Here is a 21,518-nt window from a genome sequence, read left to right on the forward strand (position 1 = left end):
AGGAGGAAGAGATGAGGGTGGGGCGCATTCTGGGAGATGTAGACACCGCCAGCCTTCCAGCTTCACGGGCAAGTGAATGTCCGAAATGCAATAGGATATCTAAGCCGTTTGGACCCCGGTTTTCTCACATTCAGTACCATGGGGCACTGGCCTGCCCCGGTGCCCTGCCAGACTTGGCGAGGCTGTGCTGGAGGCTGAGGCAAAGGAAATCGTGTGCCCCTAGGTATATTTATAAAATACCCTCTCAATCGGAAAAGTTAATAAAACCTCGGCAATAACCAACCACGGCTCCAGACTAAGCCCCTGCTGGCCCCAGCTGCTTGCTCACCACTGTCAGCTCTCACCAGCCCCCAAGAGGGGACACAGGCGCTAGGGACTGACAGCGGATCGGAAATGACTGTTTCTGTTGCACAGTAAGACAGGGTTGTAACACAAACCTCCACAGCCTGTCTTCATTTAAAGTTTTGATGTTTTGTTCATCAAGGTTTTTTTTTTGCGTTCATTTTGATTTTTTTAAAAATAACGCATTAGAAAAGGTCTTGATGACTGAGTTGTTTTGGTGTCTTAAATTTTGTGCTCTCACCTTAATTCCAGCCCTGGTCGCTCCTCTCCTGTTACTGACCTTGCAAGTAACTGACTTGCCCCTCTCCTGGGGGTCATCAAGAGTCACAGGGGCAGCCAGGTGGTCCAGGTGAGGGGAGCCCGCAGTTTATGACTTGTCCTAGGGGTGGGGGTCCACAAAAGGAAATAGGTGATGTGCTTGTCTGGATCGATGGGGCTGAGGAAGCCTTGGTTTCCGGTCATCACCTCTTTTGGAGCCTCAGTGTTTTCCTGAATATAACTGAAAATCAGATTATAATCTAATCCTTTGGGTGGAGGAGGGGAAATAGACAGGAAGAATCAAATTCTTTCTTAAAAATCATGTTTGACTTAAGATAAACTTCCTTGCCTCCTCTTCCCCTTGCCCTCAAATCCATATGAATTATAGAATTTTTACAACATATTGTATAGATGAATGAAAAACTGTTTCTTTAAAACAAAACAAAATCAAAGTCTAAATGAGTAGTTCTGAGTAGGGTAAATTGGTTGTTTAAAAGGCCAATTTGTGATGAGATTAAAGAACATCCTTTCAATACCAAAAGGGTTTATGAGACCCAGACCACAAAGACGGATAGAGGAATCTCGTAATTTATGCAGTTACGGTTTTGGAACATGCAAATTGGATTCACTCTACACAGTTTCAGCATCTCATATATGAACAAGGGAAGAATAATTTCATAGGAATCATTTATGCCCGTGAGTCTCAGACTTCAGTGTGCACCAGAGTCACAGGGAGGGGGTCAAAGCCCAGGTTGCTGGCTCCACCCATGGAGCTCAGAGTCAGTGGGTCTGGGTAGGACCTGGAAACGGGGAGTTCTCGCAGGGGCTCAGATGATGCCGAGGCTCCTGATCTGGGACTTCACGTTGGGAATCACTGCTTTATGCTATGTCCAGGGTTCTAATGGGTAACTTGTCAACTGACTAACAAATGAAATTGGACTTGGTTGTAACAGGTCTGCATAAGCAGCAGTAGGACGCCTTCCACAAAATGAAAACCCATTATTGCCTAATAGGATAAACGAGGGCAGGGTCATCTGAATCTTCTTTGAGTCTATGTAAGCCTCTTACGAAAAGGAAGTATTGCTACAAGACACTTCCAGATCTTGGTTTTGGAGGCTAAAGATTTTGTTCAGGTGAGGAAAAAATAATATATATATGTCTTTACATTGTTTTCCATTGCTGTGCCTGGGGTTAAGAAGGGTTTGGACACTGACATTTATTTTACAGAGCACATCTGAAGAATAACGTTTTTTCTTCTTTTAGGTTCTGGCTTTAATTTGGTGTTGATTTTTGCTGGCTAGGGTTTCCCTCCGGATCCCTGGGTTGCCATGGTGTCATTTTGGCTTTTTTACTGTTGGTGTTGTTTTTGGGCTGACGGCCCCACTGAAATGAGTTCTTACATGCAGAACTCAGGAGCCTGGCACCACGTCCAGGGAAGCCAACGTTTGTGTTCCACGTGAGGAAGGTGCTGGGGGGTAACTGAAGATACTGCAGCCTGGCTTGTAGGACTGAAAAGAGTGGGCAGAGGAGAAAGGACATGGGTGGCTGCTGGGGAGCTGAGGGCTCTCCGAAAGGGGTCTTGCTCCAGCGTGCCTGCAGATCCTGCGAGCGGAAGTTGTCTAGAGTAAAGGGACCCTGGGAGGTTGCGTGCCAATTTCTCATAATTGTGTATTGTGACAGTACAAGATGCTCCCGTTTCTGAAGGCAAATAATACATTTGGGCATTAACAGTGGTTACTGTACCTTTTTTTTTTAATTATAAAAGTAAGATGCAATCATAATAGCAACAACAAAGACAGGAAACACGTAACAACAGCAGCAGCAATCTTCCCTTCCAGATTAAATTCTGAAAGAAAATCAGGATGTTAATAGTGATTACTGTGTTCCTTTAAAAAAACATAATTAAAACAAGACACTTTAATTCCAACCCCCCCTCCCCCGCCAAGTGAAAATAAAACCCCAACCATAAGGAGGTCAAAAGTCAGTTTTCTCTCCACATCCTTCCCCCAGCCCCAGCCTGGTGCCTGGGCATAGCTACCCCCCAAAAACCAGGCCTGTGTCCTTCTAGCTCTTCTGACGGCGGGACCAAAAAGCATAGCACGTGTTGATCTTAGAAAAGAAGAATATTAGTGGTCAAAATCCTAGTTCCACCTTCAACTAAGCTAATTTTCCCTGTAGTTTTGTATTCTGCTTATTTTTGCGCAAAGCAGTGGCTAAGAGTGAATGTTTCAGCCCCTTCACACTAAACTGTGGCTGTGCTTCCATCGCTTTGTGTTGGAGAAATGTCAAGTACATTTCTCTCCGCCGATGGTTCTATCACAAAAATCTCCTGGTGCATTTTAAAAACCGTGCCTCTGAAGACTTGGAGACAGACAGACAGGGAGAGTTCGCCAGGAGGGGGGTTGAAGCCTGCATCTTCCTGTCACTTCTTTTTTTCTTTCTTCTAAGGCATATGTGGAGGAGTCTTGGGTAAGTTTGCAACTAACCTCCCTGGGAAAGAAGCTGCTGGGGTTGCCTGGGCAGGTCGTGTGTGAAAACCACCAGGGGCCCAGGTCAGGAGGAACAGCTTCTGACGACATCTAATTTCTCCTCCCGCTGGCCTGGGTGATCACAGTGGGTCCCACGGTGTTTAAACGGATGGTACAGCCAACACGTGGTATTCACTTCTGTTTACAGTTCCTTCAGAAGACTGCCTTTTACTGGGCTCTCAGCTGTTTGTGTGTGTGTGAAATCCACCCGCAGATCTCTCTGGCACTTAAGCAAGCCCCCAAGCTCGCCCACCCCTTCCCCTCCAGGGAACTCACTGCCCCTGGTCCAGTTTTAGCTGGACCTGGAAACCTGGGAGGCGCCTGAAGTCAGATCAAAGCTAGAAACGACAGCCGAGTATTCACAGAAAGATGAACATGTGGCTTTGGAGACTAAATAAATTTTAAAATGTCCTTTGCTGGCAAGACGTAGAAAACATTTAAAATAGTTTCAGGATGGAAGGCACCCTGCGTACGCTGGTCACATACAGACGTAAAGATCCTTCAGAACGACCCTTTTCAGTCGCCGAGTTTACAGTCCCGAAGGGGAGGAGAGCAGGGGAGGAGTAACGCGGACTTTCCAGGTGTGTCTTCCAATCGCGATAGCCCGTTTTGGCTGTGAATTGTCCCCCCCCCCCCACCTTCCGTTAATTAAATAAACGCTCCGAGCATTTTACAGCACACGACTCGGCCCTTGGGGAGCTGTTCCTGCGTAGCTCCCATTCCTAAAAATCCCAACTCACAGAGGGTTGACGAGCTGGCAACATGAATTTCCAGTTCCTAAGGGTGAGAAGAGAGGCGCTGGGTGCAGGGCACACGCGCCTCCAGAAGCCGGCGGGGCGGCGGGGCGGCGGGAGGCGGCCGGCGGGCGGGACGGGGCTCCTGGGCGCGGCGCGGGCCTGGCGCGGGGAGCCTGGCCTCAGTGCGCCTCCGCGCCCGGCGGCGGCCGGATGCCGCGCTCAGGCCGCCGGGCTTGGCTGGCCTGGAGGTGTACGGGGTTCGAGGCCGCCGAGCCGAGAAGGCCTCCGGGGACGCTGGGCTCTCGCCTTCGCTCGAAGTGGTTAGGCTGCACAGGGATGGACCCCGGGATGTTAGTGGAGAGGTGACAGGCAGTCTGCAACCAAGCGTGGCCTCTGGAGGGCGGGGGTTCCCTGGGGCAATAGCTGAGAGCCAGGCTTGTCTCTAACAAGTCCCCGAGAGCTGCTAGGGAGGTGGCGTGGAATAGCAGGCAAGACTGTGGCTTTGAGGTAGTTGGACGACTAAAAATTCACCTGCGCCCGCTGAGAAATGGGGGCAGTGGCTGTCAGGTTAGAGACTATACCCAGGACCCCCGCGCCTGGCGCGCGCTTTGCAGATGAGCGCCCGGACTAGATCCGGGACTGAGAAGGACTGGGCCCTCCCCGGATGCCTGGGCCCCACAAGTCCCCTCAGCGCCGCGCCTCGCTTTGCCCATTTGTAACATGATGTTTGCGAGGAAGAGCTAAAGGCTGCCAAGCCCCTTCAAGCACCCAGCCTGGCGCGGCGCCCTCAGAAGCGCGCAGGACATGGAGTTGAGTGGCCCTGGGCTAAGACGAGAAGCATCTGTGTGTGTGCAGCGGCCGCTTTGCACACCATGAAATCAATCTGCTATTTTTCTATTATCGCAATTATTTTGGAGCGGCTGCGAACTGATGCATGTGGCGCCCCAGGGCGTGCACCTTGGAGGGCCTAGGCAGTTGGGGTGTTCTTTGAGGCGAAGCGTGTGTTCAGTGGGTGCCAGTGCGGCGAGGAGAGGGTGTCGGATAGAGGGTGGGGTGCGTGAGCGGGCGCCTCCTTCCCGAGTCCTGCAGGCCCCGGCTTTTCGGCCCTGCTTAACCCGGCCCCGCCACTTACTGCGGTCTCTGCCGGCGCTCACGCTGTTCCGAGGGGCCGGACACCTTGCACACGGCGCGGCGACGCGACGGCGCTCGGGTACCTCCACCTGCCGCGAGGGCGCCCCCTCCCTGGGGCGGGAAGAGGAGTCGCAGGCCAGCTCCAATCCAGTCTACCAGCCCGCCGCCTTCCTGGGTTTGCGGTGGGGGTGGGGGCGGCGGAGGATTCGCGCCTAGGGCGGGGAGCCCGGTTTCCAGAGATGGAGGTGGTGCACAGTCCCGGGACTGCTGTCCTTGCAGACGCCTGGTTGCCTCGTGTCTACGGTTTCTTGGGTCATCCGAGCGGGCGGGGGGCCTGGGTCCAGGGCTCCAAGCGTGTGTCTGAGTGCAGCCTCCCTAGGGGGCGACAGAGGGGAGCCGCTGACGCCTCTCCACTCCCACATCCCTCCTGATGCGAGGCGTGCGGCGAGGCTTGTCCCCGGGATCCCCACGTTCTGTTTACAGTTAGGCTGCTGCGAAGCCACGGAGGGTCCGCAGTGGGGACCCTTCCCCGGCGATGGCTGCCTAAGGGTGCAGCCACGCAGTCTTCGGGGCTTCGGGCGGCGAGGGGCGGGGGCTTTGGAGGGAGGTCTGTCTCCGATGCGGAGCCATCCGCTCCCTGCTGTCGGCTGAGAGCAGAAAAGTTGAGCTCAAGGAAGGGCTGAGGCTTCCGGCGCCCCGACCAGGGCGCGCGCCTGCCTGGGTTCTGGCCGCGAAGCCGAGGGCGCGCGCGTGTTTGGGCAGGGTCTCCCTGGCCGGGAAGATTCGTCGGAGCCGCCTTCCCCGTGCAGAGCGCGGAAGTCGCGCTCTAGCTTGAGCGCGGGCCCCTTGGAGAGTGGGCAGGCCGGGGTCCTCCAGGGAGCTGCCTTGGGAAAATGAATGGCCTTTGCCAAGCGGTTCCGAGACCACTGGATTCCTGGGGCTCCCTGAATTGGGGCGCGCAGACCCCCAGGGCCCATCGTTTCCTTTTGCCTCCGTCGTGAAACTGGCCCCTCCCCCCCAACCCCCGCCCCGGGCTGGGAGGAATCTCGGTCCCCCCGGGTGGCTTCGGCGAATGCTGCTGCGGAAAGGGACAGCCAGGGCCCGGGGTGGGGGTGGGGGTGGGGGTGGGGTCGGCACCTGTCTGCCCAGCCCAGATCCCCCATCTGTCCGGGGATAAAGTTGCCCGCGCGACAGAGACAACTTGTTCAAGCTGCACCCCAGGCCCGGTCTTGAAGACAAACCCGGAGTTAGAAGGCCCAGGGTGGAGGAAAGCCCCCGCGTCACCCATCTGGGAGTCTGGGAGCCCGAAGGAGGCGCTGCAGCCTCCCTCTCGGGAGCGCCTGAGACCCCCAACCCTTCACGCCCTGGGCGCCAGCCTGCCTGCTGCGCAGGGGGCGGATTCCCGCATCGCGCAGGTGCCCTCTGCCCCCACCCCCGAATGCCAGGCACGCTGCTTCTGCGGTTTTTTCTTTTCCCCCCAGGCCCCGGTGTTTTGGAAGCGAGGTGTCAGGGGTCGTGTGTACACTGTCCTTTGTACTTCTCAGTGCAAAGCCCCGCAGACATGCCCGAAAAGCTCCCAGTGGTTTCACTTCCAGGTTTTGTTCTCACATCTGGTCGGAATATCACCTCGGATTTGTCTACTCTAAGGCGAAGGAGGTCGTTTCGCTTGGAGGAAGCCTATTTTTATTTTAGTTATTTTATTTTAGGCCCATCTGGGTCTAAAGAAGGGCTAAAGCTCAAACAAACCCGAAGAGCAGGAAGGCGGTGGAAGCAATCATTCTGTGGGTGGCGAGGAACGTCCACTCAGGTCCGGGGAACTGGAGCGGTAGGTATTGATTATTGCAAAGTCAGGTTCCGAGTCAAATTGAAGTAGCCCCCTTCTCCGATTCCCTCAGAATGTTTAAATTCAGCTCTCTGAGTCACTTGGGACGTTTCAAGAAAATTTCGCCCTTGGGAATCAGCGACTTTCTCCTTGCAGTAAAAAGGTCAGTTATAAATAATTCGGCCATTGAATTTCGTTTCTCTAAAATCTTTTAATCCTGCGCGTTGCTTTTAAATTTGGGTAGCAAATACACATTGCGGAGAGAGGCAGCGTTTAAGTGGGAGGCAGTTTCGTGTTCCGTCTGCATCTGCGAAACGGGGGTGCTCACCTCTCCAGCGGGGGCTCCTCTCGCGCCCCTCCCTCCCGCCCACCTCTCTCCCCTCGCCCTTGGCCCTTGGGCTGTATTCTGCCCCGCTCCTCTTTCCTTGGGTGAGCCGAGGCTTCTGAGTGTCTGGCCTGTCGGAGGCAGCTGCCGAGCCGGCGGTGGGCAGGGCGGAGCTGGGCAGGGCTGGGCGAGGGCGCGCGGGGGCCCCCCGGCCGCAGGCAGCCGCGGAGACGCAGCTTCGGGCGATGGCGGCGAGATGCCGTAGTCCCAGACTTCGGGGGCGGTGGAGCAGCCCGCCCACCCCGTGGCGCGTGGGGGAGACTCCCCAGGAGGCCTTCCCTCCTCGGAGGATAAACCGGACGGCGAGGTGCCCACGGAGCGCGGGAGAAGGGGGGTTTCTCTCTTAGGCACTGGGGCCCCAGCTGCACGATCCCAGCCCCAAATTTAGGTCTTAGTGGAGCGGGTGAGGTGGGACTTTTTAGGAGATGGGGGGACCTCAGCTACTGAGACACCCCCCGAATGCGGGGCCTCTAACTCCACGTGACAACGTCTTTTTGAGGATGGGAGAAGGCGCTTTAGGTGAGAGGGGGGCTCTTAGGTATTAGGAGCCCGATCCCCCGCTTTGCCAATCTCAGGTGTGTGCATGGTGGGGGTGGTGAACGGAGGAGGCGACGGGGGACCCTGGCCTCGCGGGTCTGCGGCTCTCCGCGAGGGGCCGCCCACTGGACTCGGCTTCTCGCCCCCGCCGCGTGGGTCTTTGCGCCGCTGCCGGCCGGGGTGCGGGGCGGAGCTTGGCTGGGACTGGCTGGGGGCCGCCCCGCCCGGCGCCGGGGCCTCGCGCCGGCCCCGGGGGAGGAGTTATGATAATTTTCTTCTCATTAAGGCGCCCGGGTCTCCCGGCTATCGCCGGGACAAACAGTGCGGGCGCGGCTTCCCGGGTCCCCGGCAGCGGGCTCTACACTCCGGGCGGCGGCATCGACGCTCGCACAGCACAGTGACCGGGACAGCGAGGCCCGCGCGCGGCGGGGGCGGCGGCAGACGCCTGGCCACCGTGACCCCAATTTTGGATTTACCGCTCGGGGGGTGGGGGGAGCCTAACTGGCGACTGTTTTGGGGGACGCCGGACGCCATGTTGTGGAAAATAACCGATAATGTCAAGTATGAAGAGGATTGCGAGGTGAGCTGGGCGCAGGGGCGCAGCCCGGCCCTGCCCGAGGACAGTCCGGGAGGCAGACGGGGGCCGCTGGACCGAGGCCGGGGACGAGGGCGCAGGAGCTGCGAGCAGGCACCCGCCGCTGCCCCTCGATGGGACGGGGGCCGCTTTTCCGAACACCCCCTAGTCCGTTTCTCCGAGGCTCCCTTTCTGAATCGGGCCTTTTCCTAAATATCCCGCCTCGGGAACAGGGCCTGGACAGAGAATGGCAGATCCCACCCACAAGGCTTACCGGTCGGTTTCATGCGAAGCCAAACAGCCCTTCCTCCCGTTTTCTCGGAAGAGCGCCCTGTCTACAACCCTTAGACGTGGCTTTTACGCGCGAGATCTCTGTCCAAAGGGGTCAGGCGAGGCGACGTGCCGGCGACACCTTTGCCGAGTCTCCTCCGTGGCGGGCTTGTCACCTGCCCCGCTACCTCCTCGGGGAAACTAGAAAACAACATTAAGTTTGGCTTTCAAGAGAAGTGGGGGCTGGGGAGTGCTGGGGGGTGGCCTGAGGCCAGGATGGGGCCGTAAGCGCTCGGGAGTGCTCCAGCCTGTCCGACAGGTTGAGCTAGAGTTTCGGAGAGTGGGAGGGAGAGAGGGAGGCGGCGAGCGGGAAGAGGAAGACGCAGGCGGCGGGAGGCGTGCGCCAGGGTGCTGGGAGAGGGCAGCCGGGCCTGGGGGGGATGCGGGAGCGCATCGCGCGCGCGGGACCTCGAGGGGCTGCCCCTGTTTGCAGGCCCGGACGCTTCCACTAGGGGGCGACAGTGCCATGCTTCTCCTTGTTCCCCGCTACCTCTTTGACCCCGGGAACCCGTGGGCACGCGTCCTTTAGGAATTCAGTCGGAGAGCTGTGGGGCGAGGGGACGTGCTCAGGCAAGGTTGCCCAATTTTCGGGGTTCTTAATTCTCTCTCAGTGCCCCGATTTGTGGGGACTCTGGAGCAGGGCACGGCGGTCTCACGTCCTATCCCCACTTGGTGGGGACACAGCTAGCAGGGAGGGCAGGCCGGGCTGCGCGCGTTCCTTCCCGAGTCCCTCGGGCGGCGCCGGGTGGCAGGCCCTGCTAGGGAGTGTCACTTTCCCGGAGGTCATGGGCCTGAGGGCGTGGAAGGGAGGGTCCCTGGGGCGGGGGAGATGCGCATTTCCCGTGCTGCGCGCATTATCCGTGCCGCCCGCCGCCTCCCCACCTTCTTTCGCCAGGAGACGCCGACATGTGCGGGCTGGTGAACGAGCGGTCTCTGCAGCGTTTGAGCCGCGTGCCGACTTCTTCCCCGGGCCCCGGGCCCAGCTCCTCCAAGCCCAAGGCCTGGGGTTCGGATTTGGCGCCTCAGATTGCCTTGGGCGTCGGAGTGCCCCGACCTTGGCCGCCGGGCTTTGAGGGCGTGTTCCCCCAGGTCTTTTACCGGGCTCCCTTCTCTCTGCAGACTCGCGCTTTACAACGAAATCCCCGGGGCCCATTGTTCCTGGGTGCCCTCTGAGCCCAGGGCAGGCCCCGGGGGTCGGGTCCGGGCTGGTGCAGTGGGTCTCCGGGGGCGCACGGCTTTGCACGGCGGCTTCGGCCAGTTCGCAGTAGCGGGGTTTCGTACTAACCGGGTCTCTGTTTCGCCCTCCCAGGAACGCCACGACGCTAGCAGCAATGGGAACCCGCGCCTCCCCCACCTCTCCTCGGCCGGGCAGCATCTCTACAGCCCCGCGCCACCTCTCTCCCACACTGGAGTCGCCGAATACCAGCCACCACCTTACTTTCCACCTCCCTATCAGCAGCTGGCTTACTCACAGTCAGCCGACCCCTACTCGCATCTGGGAGAAGCGTACGCCGCTGCCATCAACCCCCTGCACCAGCCGGCGCCCACCGGCAGCCAGCAGCAGGCCTGGCCGGGCCGCCAGAGCCAGGAGGGGACTGGCCTGCCCTCGCACCACGGGCGCCCGGCCAGCCTGCTACCCCATCTCTCCGGGCTGGACGGTGGCGCCATGAGCGCCCGCCGGGATGCCTACCGCCGCTCCGACCTGCTGCTGCCCCACGCGCACGCCCTGGACGCCGCGGGCCTGGCGGAGAACCTGGGGCTCCACGACATGGCGCACCCGATGGAGGAGGTGCAGGTGAGCGGCGCCTCGGCTCCTGCCCCCTCCTGCCCGCGCCTGTTTGCTCCGCAGCCTCTCTCCTACCCCCGCCCAGGCTCCCCCGAACTTATAGGAAACTTTGTCATTTTTTCCCCCAGAATGTCGACGACCAGCACCTGCTTCTGCAGGATCAGACTGTTATTCGCAAAGGTAGGTAGCGAGCGCGCGCAGCCTGTGCTGGTTCTTAACTGTTGTGACGTTTTTAAGTTAGCGGCAAGGTGGGGGCATTTGGTGGCCGATTTGGGACATTTGTGGTGGAAGGGACCGACGGGGACTCAAGGAAAGTAGATTTTTAGAATGAGAAGAGGGGATTTCTTTCCTGCCTAAAGGAAAAAGGAGGCTATCTGGAACAACTCTAGGCGCTGTCTCTTAATCCTCCGGATTTGTTACTCCGGAGTTCTCTCGTGGGGAATGTTACTCTCCGGATTCCAGGGTGTTTTTGTGATGTTAGAGAAAGTCTTGCGGGGCGAGTTCACACTGCGATTTAATTTGGAAAAAGCACACCACACACTTTAGTTGAGTGGTTGGTTCTGTGACAGTTTTAATTGAGTGAGTTGATGTGATTTTACTTGGCGATTTCAAATGTGATTTTACTTAATTCTGACCTGCAAGAGAAAGTTTTGAAACGGGGTTGGCCTGCCGAATAACAAGGCCCTAAAGGAACCAGGCAGTGGTGATCTGCCAGACGCTGGGTTTGTGCAGGATAAGGCCGAGAGGGGATTTGGAAATAGATTACTTGGTGAGTGAGTGGCTTATGAAATTAAGTTACACGCTGGTGGGATTCCCAGTCTGGCTGTTTGGGGGAATGTAAATGTAGTTAGTCAAGTTAAACTGCTTGAAATCAATGGGGGAAAAATGGGTTTTGAACAGAAACTCAATTTCCAAGTAAACATAACTGAACAGGTTTGTTTGCGTTTTAAAACGTGCTGTGATCAGTTGTCATGAAAGGTTTTGACAAAGGATCCAAACGTGTCCTGTGATTTTGGTTGTTCGTTGAATGAGAAAAAAAAAATTCACCATTTATTTAGTGCAGAAGCAGTCTTTTGAAAACAAATGTTCTAATTAAACAGATTTTAACAGTGGCTAGAAAATGAAAACCTTCCAACGCTTGGGATCTTGGCTAATTAACTTCCCAAGGTGTTAACTTGTGAAATTCAGATTTGATTATCTTTGGAGAATATGGCTTTAAAAAAAGCTGCTTGCAATTTATAGTCCGACGTGCGAGCTTACTTGTCTTAGGAGCTCTTTCGGCTTTGGCTGGCGGTTTGCACGGGTCTTGCTCGGTTTGCACAGGTCTTGCTCGGCTGCGGCCCTGGGCGCTGCCACTTCCCATCCTCGTTCACAGGTCCCATTTCGATGACCAAGAACCCCTTGGGTCTCCCTTGTCAGAAGGAGCTGGTGGGGGCTGTGATGAACCCTAGTGAGGTCTTCTGCTCCGTCCCTGGAAGGCTGTCCCTCCTCAGCTCCACGTCGAAATACAAAGTGACCGTGGCTGAAGTCCAGAGGCGACTGTCCCCGCCCGAGTGCCTCAATGCCTCATTACTGGGAGGTGTTCTCAGAAGGTACATGGGGACACATTCTGGGCTCAGGGGTGGTTGGGTGGTTGGGTGGTTGAAGGTAAAATAACTGACAGGGATCGGGGAGGTATTTTTAACATTTATATAACTTTTATACCTAACACTGAATTCTAATTGGCTCAGAGTTTTAGTACGTTTCTTCTCTTTTAGAAAGTGCCAAATATAGGAGGAAGTGTTAAAGCCGGGATAACAAATTATCGTTTGCTTAGGATTTGATTCCGTGTATGAAGTTGCGGCGTCTGGACTCGGGGACGGGGAAGTTCATGGGCTTTGCTCCCCTGGGAGGGTTTTGGGGGGTGCTGTGGTGTTTACAAGTGAAAATTCATCTGCTCCTCTACAACTTGCCATGTTCTGTGATTTTTTTTTTTTTTTTGAAAGTTGGTGATGCTAAGAGGCTTTTGGGTTTCACAGGAGTTGATGAAATGAGGTCTCCTTGTGTCACTTGATTATGTTGCGCATGATGTTAGACAGTCTTTGAATTTCAGTTTTGATAACACTTTAGGAAATTAGAGTTTTTTCAAGTGGTTTCTTGAATAGCCACCGTTCACTTTCTTTTACTCAGAGCCAAATCTAAAAATGGAGGCCGGTCCTTGCGGGAGAAGTTGGACAAGATTGGGTTGAATCTTCCGGCGGGGAGACGGAAAGCTGCACACGTGACCCTCCTCACGTCTTTAGTGGAAGGTCAGTGGGGTCTTGTTGTTTTGTGGTGTTTTCAGTTTGTGCTGTTGTCTCATCGGAATTGGTTTTCCTAACCTAAAAAATCACTCTGTGGTGTGTTGACATTTCCTGTTAAATGAAGCAATTTTTGAAAGATGCAATTGATCAATTTGTACACCTTTAAAAAGCTGGTTACTTATTTGTGGGCATCAGCACCGTTTCTAGTGTTTGTAGCTGTGGAATATTGGGATTGTGGTCAGTGAAGAGAAAATCACTTGTGTACAACGTGACTGGCCCAATTCACAGTTCCTTTGTTCATTCCCCCCATCAAAAAAAAAAACAGTGGGTCCCATGCATGAGCCCCTCTCCCCAGTCCTGAGATGGCGGGATGTGACATTTCAGTGTCTTGAATGGGCCTGTACCCCCAAACCTGGAAAGTAGCCAGGAATGTAATATACCCTTTACAAGGGGGTGAGAGAGAGTGGAATAATAATTTCTAAAGAACAAGACAAGCTCGTTGCTGCTGTGCACACGAAAATGGCGGGGACCACAGAGGCTTATCCTGAAGCCTCGAGCACCTTGCCCAGTCGGCGGGGCACTGGGCTCTGGCCAAGGGCTGGGGAGCCAACAAGGGGCAGCCTCCGGGTGACCAGGCAGTCTTTGCACATTTTCTTTCCTGGTTCTGATGGCACTGCTGTGATGCTAAAAGGTACGTGGCTGAGCCCTGCTCTCCCTCTTCACGCGTGACTGGAGGTCAGGGCAAGGAGGAAGGGGCTGCCTGTTGAGAACTGCTGTCCTGCGTAGAGAGTGATGGGTTCTGTGTGCGTGGCCCGTGAATGGGGCTCTGCCACGTTTCCTGACCAGCAGGGCAGGGTGCTTGAAGAAGAAAGTGTGTGCCAGAATAATGGTTCTCAGATTCTGACGTAGTAAGTTGGAGAAGGCAAGTGGGAGTGGTGGGGGTGGGGGTTGTCAACCATCTGGGTTTTTGAAAAGCTCTGCCAGCCTTGCACCCTGGAGTCAGGACTAGGCACCTCTGGTGGCAGACGACTCCTATGGGTTTTCTCTTCCTCTGCTCTCCCAATAACTTGGACAAAGGGCATGGGTGGTCCAAATTGGGGCTCTTGAACATTTCCAGTAGAAAAACACACTCCTGCCTCCCTCTCTTAAAGAAACGTTCTGGAGACTTGCCCGCTTCAGTAATGGGGCACCCTAGTTTAAAAACAAAGTTTCTGGGGCCTGCCCGGTGATGCAGTGGCTAAGTTCATGCACTCCGCTCTGCGGCCAGGGGTTCATGGGTTCAGATCCCTGGCACGGAGCTAGCACCGCTCCTCAAGCTGTGCTGTGGCGGCATCCCATGGATACAGTGAAGCAAAATGGGCACAGATAGTAGCTCCGGGATAATCCTGCTCACAAAAAAAAAGTAGGTTCTGTGTCAAAGACTTTGTCACAGTTTCGTAAAGAGAAGTGACCAGTTTGCTTTTGTCAAATATGCTCATCTCCATTAATTTTCCCTGCTTCTCCACAATGATAGCTATTTTATTATCGAGAGAAAGCATGGGCGTGTCTCAATAATCTGTTCAAGTCGGGCAGGGACTGGTTCACGTTGTTCAAGGACAGTTAGAAATTTCAGGGCCTTTCTCCCGTATGCTGTAGAATGATCTCACCGTCTACTCTAGGAGAGAGACCCTCCTGAAAAGCCCCAGGAAATTCTGCCTCCCAGCTGGATTGTTCTCCCCGTATATGATTCCATTTTAGAACGCGAAGTGGCTGGTAGACCGTCAGTGCTAGGAAAAGGGAAGGACGGTTAGCCAGTGGTGACCGCAGCTGTCCTAAAGTCTCTTGCCACTGCTGATTGTTCCAGGTGAGGCTGTGCATCTGGCCCGGGACTTTGCATATGTCTGCGAAGCAGAATTCCCTAGTAAATCGGTGGCCGAATATTTAACCAGGCCTCACCTCGGGGGACGGAATGAGATGGCAGCCAGGAAGAGCATGCTACTGGCCGCACAGTGAGTATCCAGACCTGATCCGATGCCTGAATGCTCTGACCTTGGCCCCAGGGCCAGCGGAGTCCCTGGTGCTCAAGAAAGAAAGGCTCCTTAGAAACGTTAGGGTGTGGAGCAAAAGAAAATGGTGAAGAAGTTGCTTCTACCAAGTCCAATACATTAACTTTCAGGTGGGATTTAGAAGAGTAGGGAAAATCGGCACGTTGTTCAGTGACGAGTGTGTGCTGAGCTGCTCAGTTATCAGCTCAAAATAGTTCAAGTACCCTTTGATTATCATATTTGTGGATCTTACAAAAATGTGTTGAAAACAGTTTGTTTTGTCACAGTCAGTAAAGATTGTGTGCCTCCTGATAGCGAGACTTTTTTGTTTTTTAAGTGTAACGATCAGGTTGGATTTTGAGACCTGTGGGCAAATGAAAGTTCTCAAAAACTGCTTAATGCCGCTGCAGGACTTCTCAGAGAAACCAACGGTAAATTGATTTTAAAATTAGAGTAAATGAAGCAGAAGTAGTCAAATCAGGAAAAAGGAGCACAGTGAACCAGCTGACATAAAGAGTGAGTTTCAGGGAAATGTGTGATTCTCAGGGCTCTTGATGTAATTGGCTCATTGGAACCAACCCACACCAAATGAAGGGCCATCCCTTAACCTCCAAGGCCGGAATCCTGACCCCAGCTCTTCACCAGTGCTGGTGACTTTGTTCAGTTGACTGGGCTTAATCCTGTTACCTTTTCTAATTGCCGTGAGGATTAAATGAGATAATGCTGCTGAGGGTTTAGCTCAGGGCCCAGCACTGATGGGTGCTAAGTGTGGCAGTAATTCTGATTGCCTCGTGGATGGCATCCTCAGGGTAATTGGTCTTGTGCTCTTTACCTGTCAAGAGTGAGGTGGAGCTCACAGGTGTGTGTTGACTGTCTTCACAGGCAAGTGTGTAAGGAATTCACAGATCTTCTCAATCAAGACCGAACACCCAACGGGAACAACCGGCCCACCCCGGTCTTGGAAACGAACATACAGAACTGCCTGTCTCATTTCAGTCTGATTACCCACGGGTTTGGCAGCCAGGCCATCTGTGCCGCCGTGTCTGCTGTGCAGAACTACATAAAAGAGGCGCTCATAGTCATAGACAAATCGTATATGAACCCTGGAGACCAGAGTCCAGCCGATTCTAGCAAAACCCTGGAGAAAATGGAGAAGCACAGGAAATAAAAAGACAGGGAACAAAGGGCCCAAGAGTCTTGAAGGAAAAGGACTTCACAGTCATTCTCTACCGGACAGACTGGGAACCCCTCTGGCCTGGGGGACATTTTGACCCACCTTCCACTGATTTCTGGATCTGCACGTGCCCTCCTGGATTCCTTAGTGTTTCTCTAGCGCTGAAGTGTCTCCTTAACTCTGGACAAGTTATCAGAAGGTGACAAGTCCTGGTTCTTTACTCATTAAGCTTATACTTTGTTTTTTTGAACCCCATTTTTCCTTTCTCTGAAACTGGTGCTACAAGTTTTAGAACCTTTTAAATAAATTCCCCGGGTGAAGAAAAAACCCACACACTTAGCTGTTGAAATGTCAAATTGGTGTGATTCAGGTCAACAATAACCTTCAGTGTTAAGGTATAATGGCTGGCTTTTGTGTCCACTAAATATTTATCTAAAAAAAGTATTTATCCAGCTTCTTCAGTTGTCAAATCGTACATGCAGTGGGAGGCGAAGATTCTGTCTGCTCACCGCCCAGTTAATAAGTGGTATTTGACACATTTTAAACCCCTTGTTCAAAGGGGGCCTTTGGGTTTTACGAAACTTGTAGAAGCAAAGCCTGCTGATTTTATGTTTTTCTTTTTTTTTTTTAAAAAAAACTTTGAAAGTTAACTCTTCAAATGGGAGACTGAAATGACATGTTCCTTTAAGGTACTAAGCTTTATTTGCATATTTATTTCACATCTTGGTGTTCGAGTAAACTTGAAAAGGGGGGACGGGAAGCGGTGCATTGCTGCCTGCTGTCCCCAGGTCCCGGAGGAGGCTCTGTTTTGAGAAGCGGTGTGTTGAGTGTACAGATTTTATTTATGCATAATTTAATGGGGTCTGTAAATATGGGTGCACTTCTTAGGACTTTTTTGAGAAATGGGATTTGATTTTAATATTTACTTTTAAAGGTGATGGGGTAATCTCAAACACATCTTTAGGTTTTCTTCGTATGTGTGCACACAGGGTAGGAAGAATTAAGAGGATCCTGGATTCAGTCCTTGATGCGGAAGGTGCTATTTAATTGATGCTCTCTGTTCTCAAAGCAATAACTTTGTGTCTCCTTCCGGTGGGGCCGAACCTGAACATGCGCGTGCGGTACCGTGTGTGTGTGTGTGTGTGTGTGTGTGTGTGTGTGTGGGTGAAATGGAGTTTTGGAAGTGAACTCCATGCCCGTAAACGTTCCCAGAATAATTGTCGTGTATATGATGCCTGTATAATAAAAGTATTCTCGCTAGAAGTCCTGAAAGTCTGGTTATAACTTCGTTTTGTTGTCTCTGAGTGGAGCAGTGGCAGAGCTAATCTGTGGCTTGACTGACCTCAGTTAACAGGACTGAGCGGGACAGTCGGATGCCAAGGGGAATCCGAAGTTTCATTTTCTCTCCCTTGCAACACCGCTCCACTGCCCCAGGTGTTGCATTCCACTGCCTATGGTGCCGTCCTCCCCCAGCAAGGAGTGTTGTTGGGAAACGTGCGAGAAACGGTTTATTGACAATAAGGGAGAGGAGCTAATGGTTTTCGAATAATGACTCTGGTGTAAGGCTGTGCTGTTGAGAAACACTGTTCACTGGTCACATTGCCACCTCAATTTCGAGAATGGAAATGAAATGATTGCAGGTCATCCTTGGGTCACAGAGTCCTTAGGACGACTTGGCATTCAGTCAAACACAAGCAATGGAAGTGTATGTAGCTCTCGGGGTTTCAACTAAAATTCTCCATCTTTGGAAACATGATAACGTGCATCTGCCCAAGGCATCCTAATCGTTTTGTCTACTGGGTAAATGAGAGATGGGGTCTTCTGGACTCCTCTTGGGGAGCAGAAGAGTCTGGCAGGGCTTGCGTACTTAGGTGTTTGTGAAGATCCTGGATGCACACTGCCAGTACTTGCTTTCAAGCTGAAGTGGCCTGGCATATCCTTCAGGAAGTGATATGTTTATAGTTTGGCATGAGTGGCCTGGCTTCAAAGGGAAGTGGGAGCAAAAGGATTTTCCACACTGGATCACGCCATTGCTTCAACTCCAGTCTCATAATCCTTGCTTCATAATTCTTCACCAAATGCTCAGCAATTCCTGACTTAATGTTGGCATTGGATGTTACTAAGTAATGTAAACTGCCAACCCTAATACTTTGCTCTTGGCAGCTGGTCCTTGGCCACTGAACGTTTCCATTAAGGTGGATTTATCTGGTTGATATGTCAAGATCACAATTGCTTTGCTTTAGAGCAGGGAAAAGAGGTCTTATGTTGGCAGTTATTTCTCAGTCAAGATGTGAGACACTGGGTGTGAAAAGGAAGTTAAAGGGCAAAGGGCTGAAGGAAAAAGGACTGTTTCTTATCAGCATCTTAACTTGATTTTGGGCTAGAGTCTGGCTCTTAGGAGCTGTGCCAAATTGCATGCAGACAATGTTCTGGAAACACCCCAAAGTCAACCAAGGATTGAAGCGAGTCTTAAGTAGGGCTTAGGCCTGGCTCGACGCTGAGTCTCTCTTCATTCCCACTGGAAGGTCTGCAGGACACACACTGGCTTCCCTAGGTCCACCGTGTGATAATAACAGGTTTTTCTTCCCAACGCCTCTGAGCTGATGCCATGCAAAGCAACCAAGCACCCTTGAGTGAACCCTGAAACGTTGGCTGCCTTGGCTTTTCCATCAAGCTCTTGATTCAGGAGAGAAGCGTGCCCTGCCCTTTGAGCATTTCCAACTCCAGAGGCCCTGGCCTGAGGTGGGCCCTCGGGTGGCTTGGTGGTTGTTTCCCACAGGCCAGGGTGGTGTTTGTTTAAAGCCCCATGTTGGTGATGATTGCACTTCTTTCTCCCTTTTCCTTTCACCCTGTGTCAGTGTTGCGCACTGGCTTTTTCCTTTTTATGAAGTCACAGGATGCTGCTGAAGTCTGCCCTCTGGGAGGAGAAATGATGCTTCCTTTTTCTCCTCGTTGCACTGAAGGAATGCCCATCATCGTCTGAAGGCACGCACAGTCTGGAGTTCTGTTTATGAAAGAACCTCCTTGGTGGGACTCAGCATCTGGTGCCTGGAGACTTGCCTATCCTGGCACCTGGCACTTTGAGGATGCCCTCCTGTGTCACAGACAGCACATGCAGAGGCTCTGGAAGGTCAGAGAGTGGTTTGTCCAATAACACTTCATGGTCCTCTTGTCTCCCAGGTGCACACAATTCACATTTTTGGGTTAGTCTGTTTCTCATTTGAAATGATTCCAAAACAATGGCCATCATTCTCTTCTTTTGGGGGTCTAGTGTCAGAGTAAGCTCTGAGACTACAGTTCCTGTATTTGAACATTAAAAAGCAAAACAAGATAGGGTGATGGATGGGTGAGAGAAACTTCTCTCAAGGCTTGGCCGTGGTGGGAGTTCCAGCCCACTGTGTAGTTGGTGGGAGGGAAATGTCGGTTGCCAGTTGTGAATTCCTGTAGAGCTTGCTGTTACTGGCGAGAACTTCTGGGTATTTCTCCAGTCTTTGCTTTTTGCTGGGAGGTAAAGTAGGGTGGTGAGGTGGGAGCTGAATTTGCCTTCCTTTGCAAGTACTGGAAGTAGCTCTCATGGGCCACAAGGAGAACTGTCTGAGGTTTCTTTAAGCCTGTTTTCCAGATTGGGGAGCTTTGTTATGCCCGGTTAGGCAATGATCCTTAGCAAATGTCCTGTCTAGCTGCCGGAGCTCAGTGGGCAGTGAGGGTTCTCCCCATAGTTGGAAACAGGGAAGGTTTGCTTTAGAAATTTCCATGCTGCTGTGCACGAGTGTGCTCTGCCCAGGGGTAGCTATTGCTCCTTGATTGATAATTGTTGACTTACCTTCCTCAGATCTCAGGTAACATTGGATTTCTCTTCCACTTGACAATCTTCATTTGCTTCTCTGAAATCCACAGGCCACCATGCTGGGATGCTTGGTGACACTTGGAGCCATCAGAATCTGACTCCTTCCTGGTTTCACTAACCCAAGCTGGCATCATGCCCAAGGTCCACTGATGCAAGGCGTGTTGTTACACGTTGAAAGTCTTTGCTCACTAGTAACATTGAACATAATCTGCAGAAATGAGCTTCACTGCATGATTTTTTTTTAAAGATTGACCCTGAGCTAACGTCTGTTGCCAATATATTTGTTTTTTTGCTTTCTCCCCAAAGCCTCCCAGTACATAGTTGTACATTCTGCTTGTAGGTCCTTCTAGCTGTGCAGTGTGGGATGCCACCTCAGCATGGCTTGATGAGCAGTGTAGGTCCGTGCCCGGGATCCAAACCAGCGAAACTCGGCTGCTGAAGCAGAGTGTGTGAACTTAACCGCTCCACCACGGGGCTGGCCCTGACCTCGTGATTTTTGCAGATCACTATTCCGTTGGAGTCCACAGTTTCATGGAACACTCGGTTACTTTTGGCACTGTCATAAACACTGTAATTTTCCTGCCTCTTGGGTAACATCTTGGTTGGGGGGGCGATGGGTAGAAGAAAAGCGGGGAAACTGATTTGAAAGGCATAATTAATTCCAGGGGCCTGTTCAAAGAATAGCTTCATTAAAGAACGTTTACAAGGTCAAATCTCTGTCTGTTTTCGTGACATATCAAGTGTTCCTCGTGGCTTCTCAACATTTTCCCAAGATCTTGGTCTTAAGGAGTGACCCTCAAAGGTGGGAGTGTGAGAGTTGGGTGGGTTGAAGAGGGTCTCTTGGCCTCTGGCCCTTGCTGACACTAGAAGGCTTTTGGGACTTCATGAGTGTTACGGGTTGAATCACGTCCCCCCAAAAGTAGGTCCAAGGCCTAACCCCAGGACCTCGGAACGTAACCTTATTTGGAAATAGGATTGTTGTCGGTAATTAAGGTGGCGTCATACTGGAGTAGAGCGGGCCTTAATCTAATATGCTTGTGTCCTTACGAGAAGAGGAGAGGCTGGTGCAGACACACGAGGGCAGGATGGCCGTGTGCCCACAGAGGCAGAGACTGGGGACACGCAGCTGCAAGCCGAGGGACGCCAAGGATTGCCGGCCTCCCACAGAAGCTGCAGGAGGCCAGGAAGGATTCTCCCCTACCGCTTTCAGACGGAGCCTGGCCCTGCTGACACTTTGATTTTGGATTTCCAGCCTCCAGAACTAAGAGACAATAAATTTCTGTTGTTTCAAGTTGCGCAGTTTGTGGTGATTTGTTACAGCAGCCCCAGAGAATTCAAACAACTGGTAAGGACTTTTACCTTTGTTAGCTTCTTCTCATTGATATTTCTGTGGGTTCCTTTCTAAACACGAGGTGTCATCTCTGCCCGAAGACTGAGAAGACCACCTCCGTGGGCTAAGCACCGGGTCAGGTCCATCTGACAGCATGGAGGCTCCTCACTGTTACGTGGGAGAGGATTTCCCTGCTTGCTCCTTAACTGCGGTGATGCGCGGGGCGATTTCCTGCATTAGCCTGGACAACTGCATTAGCCGATGACCTGATCTTTCATCTTGGGGAGAAGTCACCCCAACATCTCTGTCCAAAGAAATCCTAAACTCTCGAGATCCATTTCACTTCTCCCTTCTACTTGTTTCATTTAACTGGGTACCTCTGGGTGTCCCAACAAGGACCCCTGAGAGCAGTGGCTGGTAAACCAGGCAGG

The 21,518-nt window shown here is 52.7% G+C and overlaps 1 protein-coding gene across 3 annotated transcripts; it reads left to right on the forward strand.

The window, feature by feature from the left end:
- Positions 1–3,823: 3,823 nt before the first annotated feature.
- TFAP2C (transcription factor AP-2 gamma) lies at positions 3,824–21,046 on the forward strand. 3 transcript variants are annotated; one of them, XM_070486165.1, is made up of 7 exons: positions 3,824–3,911; positions 9,954–10,439; positions 10,559–10,610; positions 11,806–12,022; positions 12,600–12,718; positions 14,556–14,700; positions 15,619–21,046. In XM_070486165.1, the coding sequence occupies exons 1-7, from the start codon at positions 3,891–3,893 to the stop codon at positions 15,902–15,904; spliced, it is 1,326 nt and encodes a 441-aa protein (XP_070342266.1). In that variant the 5' UTR covers positions 3,824–3,890; the 3' UTR covers positions 15,905–21,046. The 3 variants fall into 3 exon arrangements, with proteins under 3 accessions (XP_070342266.1, XP_014687488.1, XP_014687481.1); XM_014832002.3 differs by lacking the exon at positions 3,824–3,911 and adding an exon at positions 8,010–8,320; XM_014831995.3 differs by lacking the exon at positions 3,824–3,911 and adding an exon at positions 9,438–9,733.
- Positions 21,047–21,518: the final 472 nt, after the last annotated feature.

This window comes from Equus asinus, chromosome 15 (assembly GCF_041296235.1).
Source record: "Equus asinus isolate D_3611 breed Donkey chromosome 15, EquAss-T2T_v2, whole genome shotgun sequence".
NCBI classification, from domain to species: Eukaryota; Metazoa; Chordata; class Mammalia; order Perissodactyla; family Equidae; genus Equus; species Equus asinus.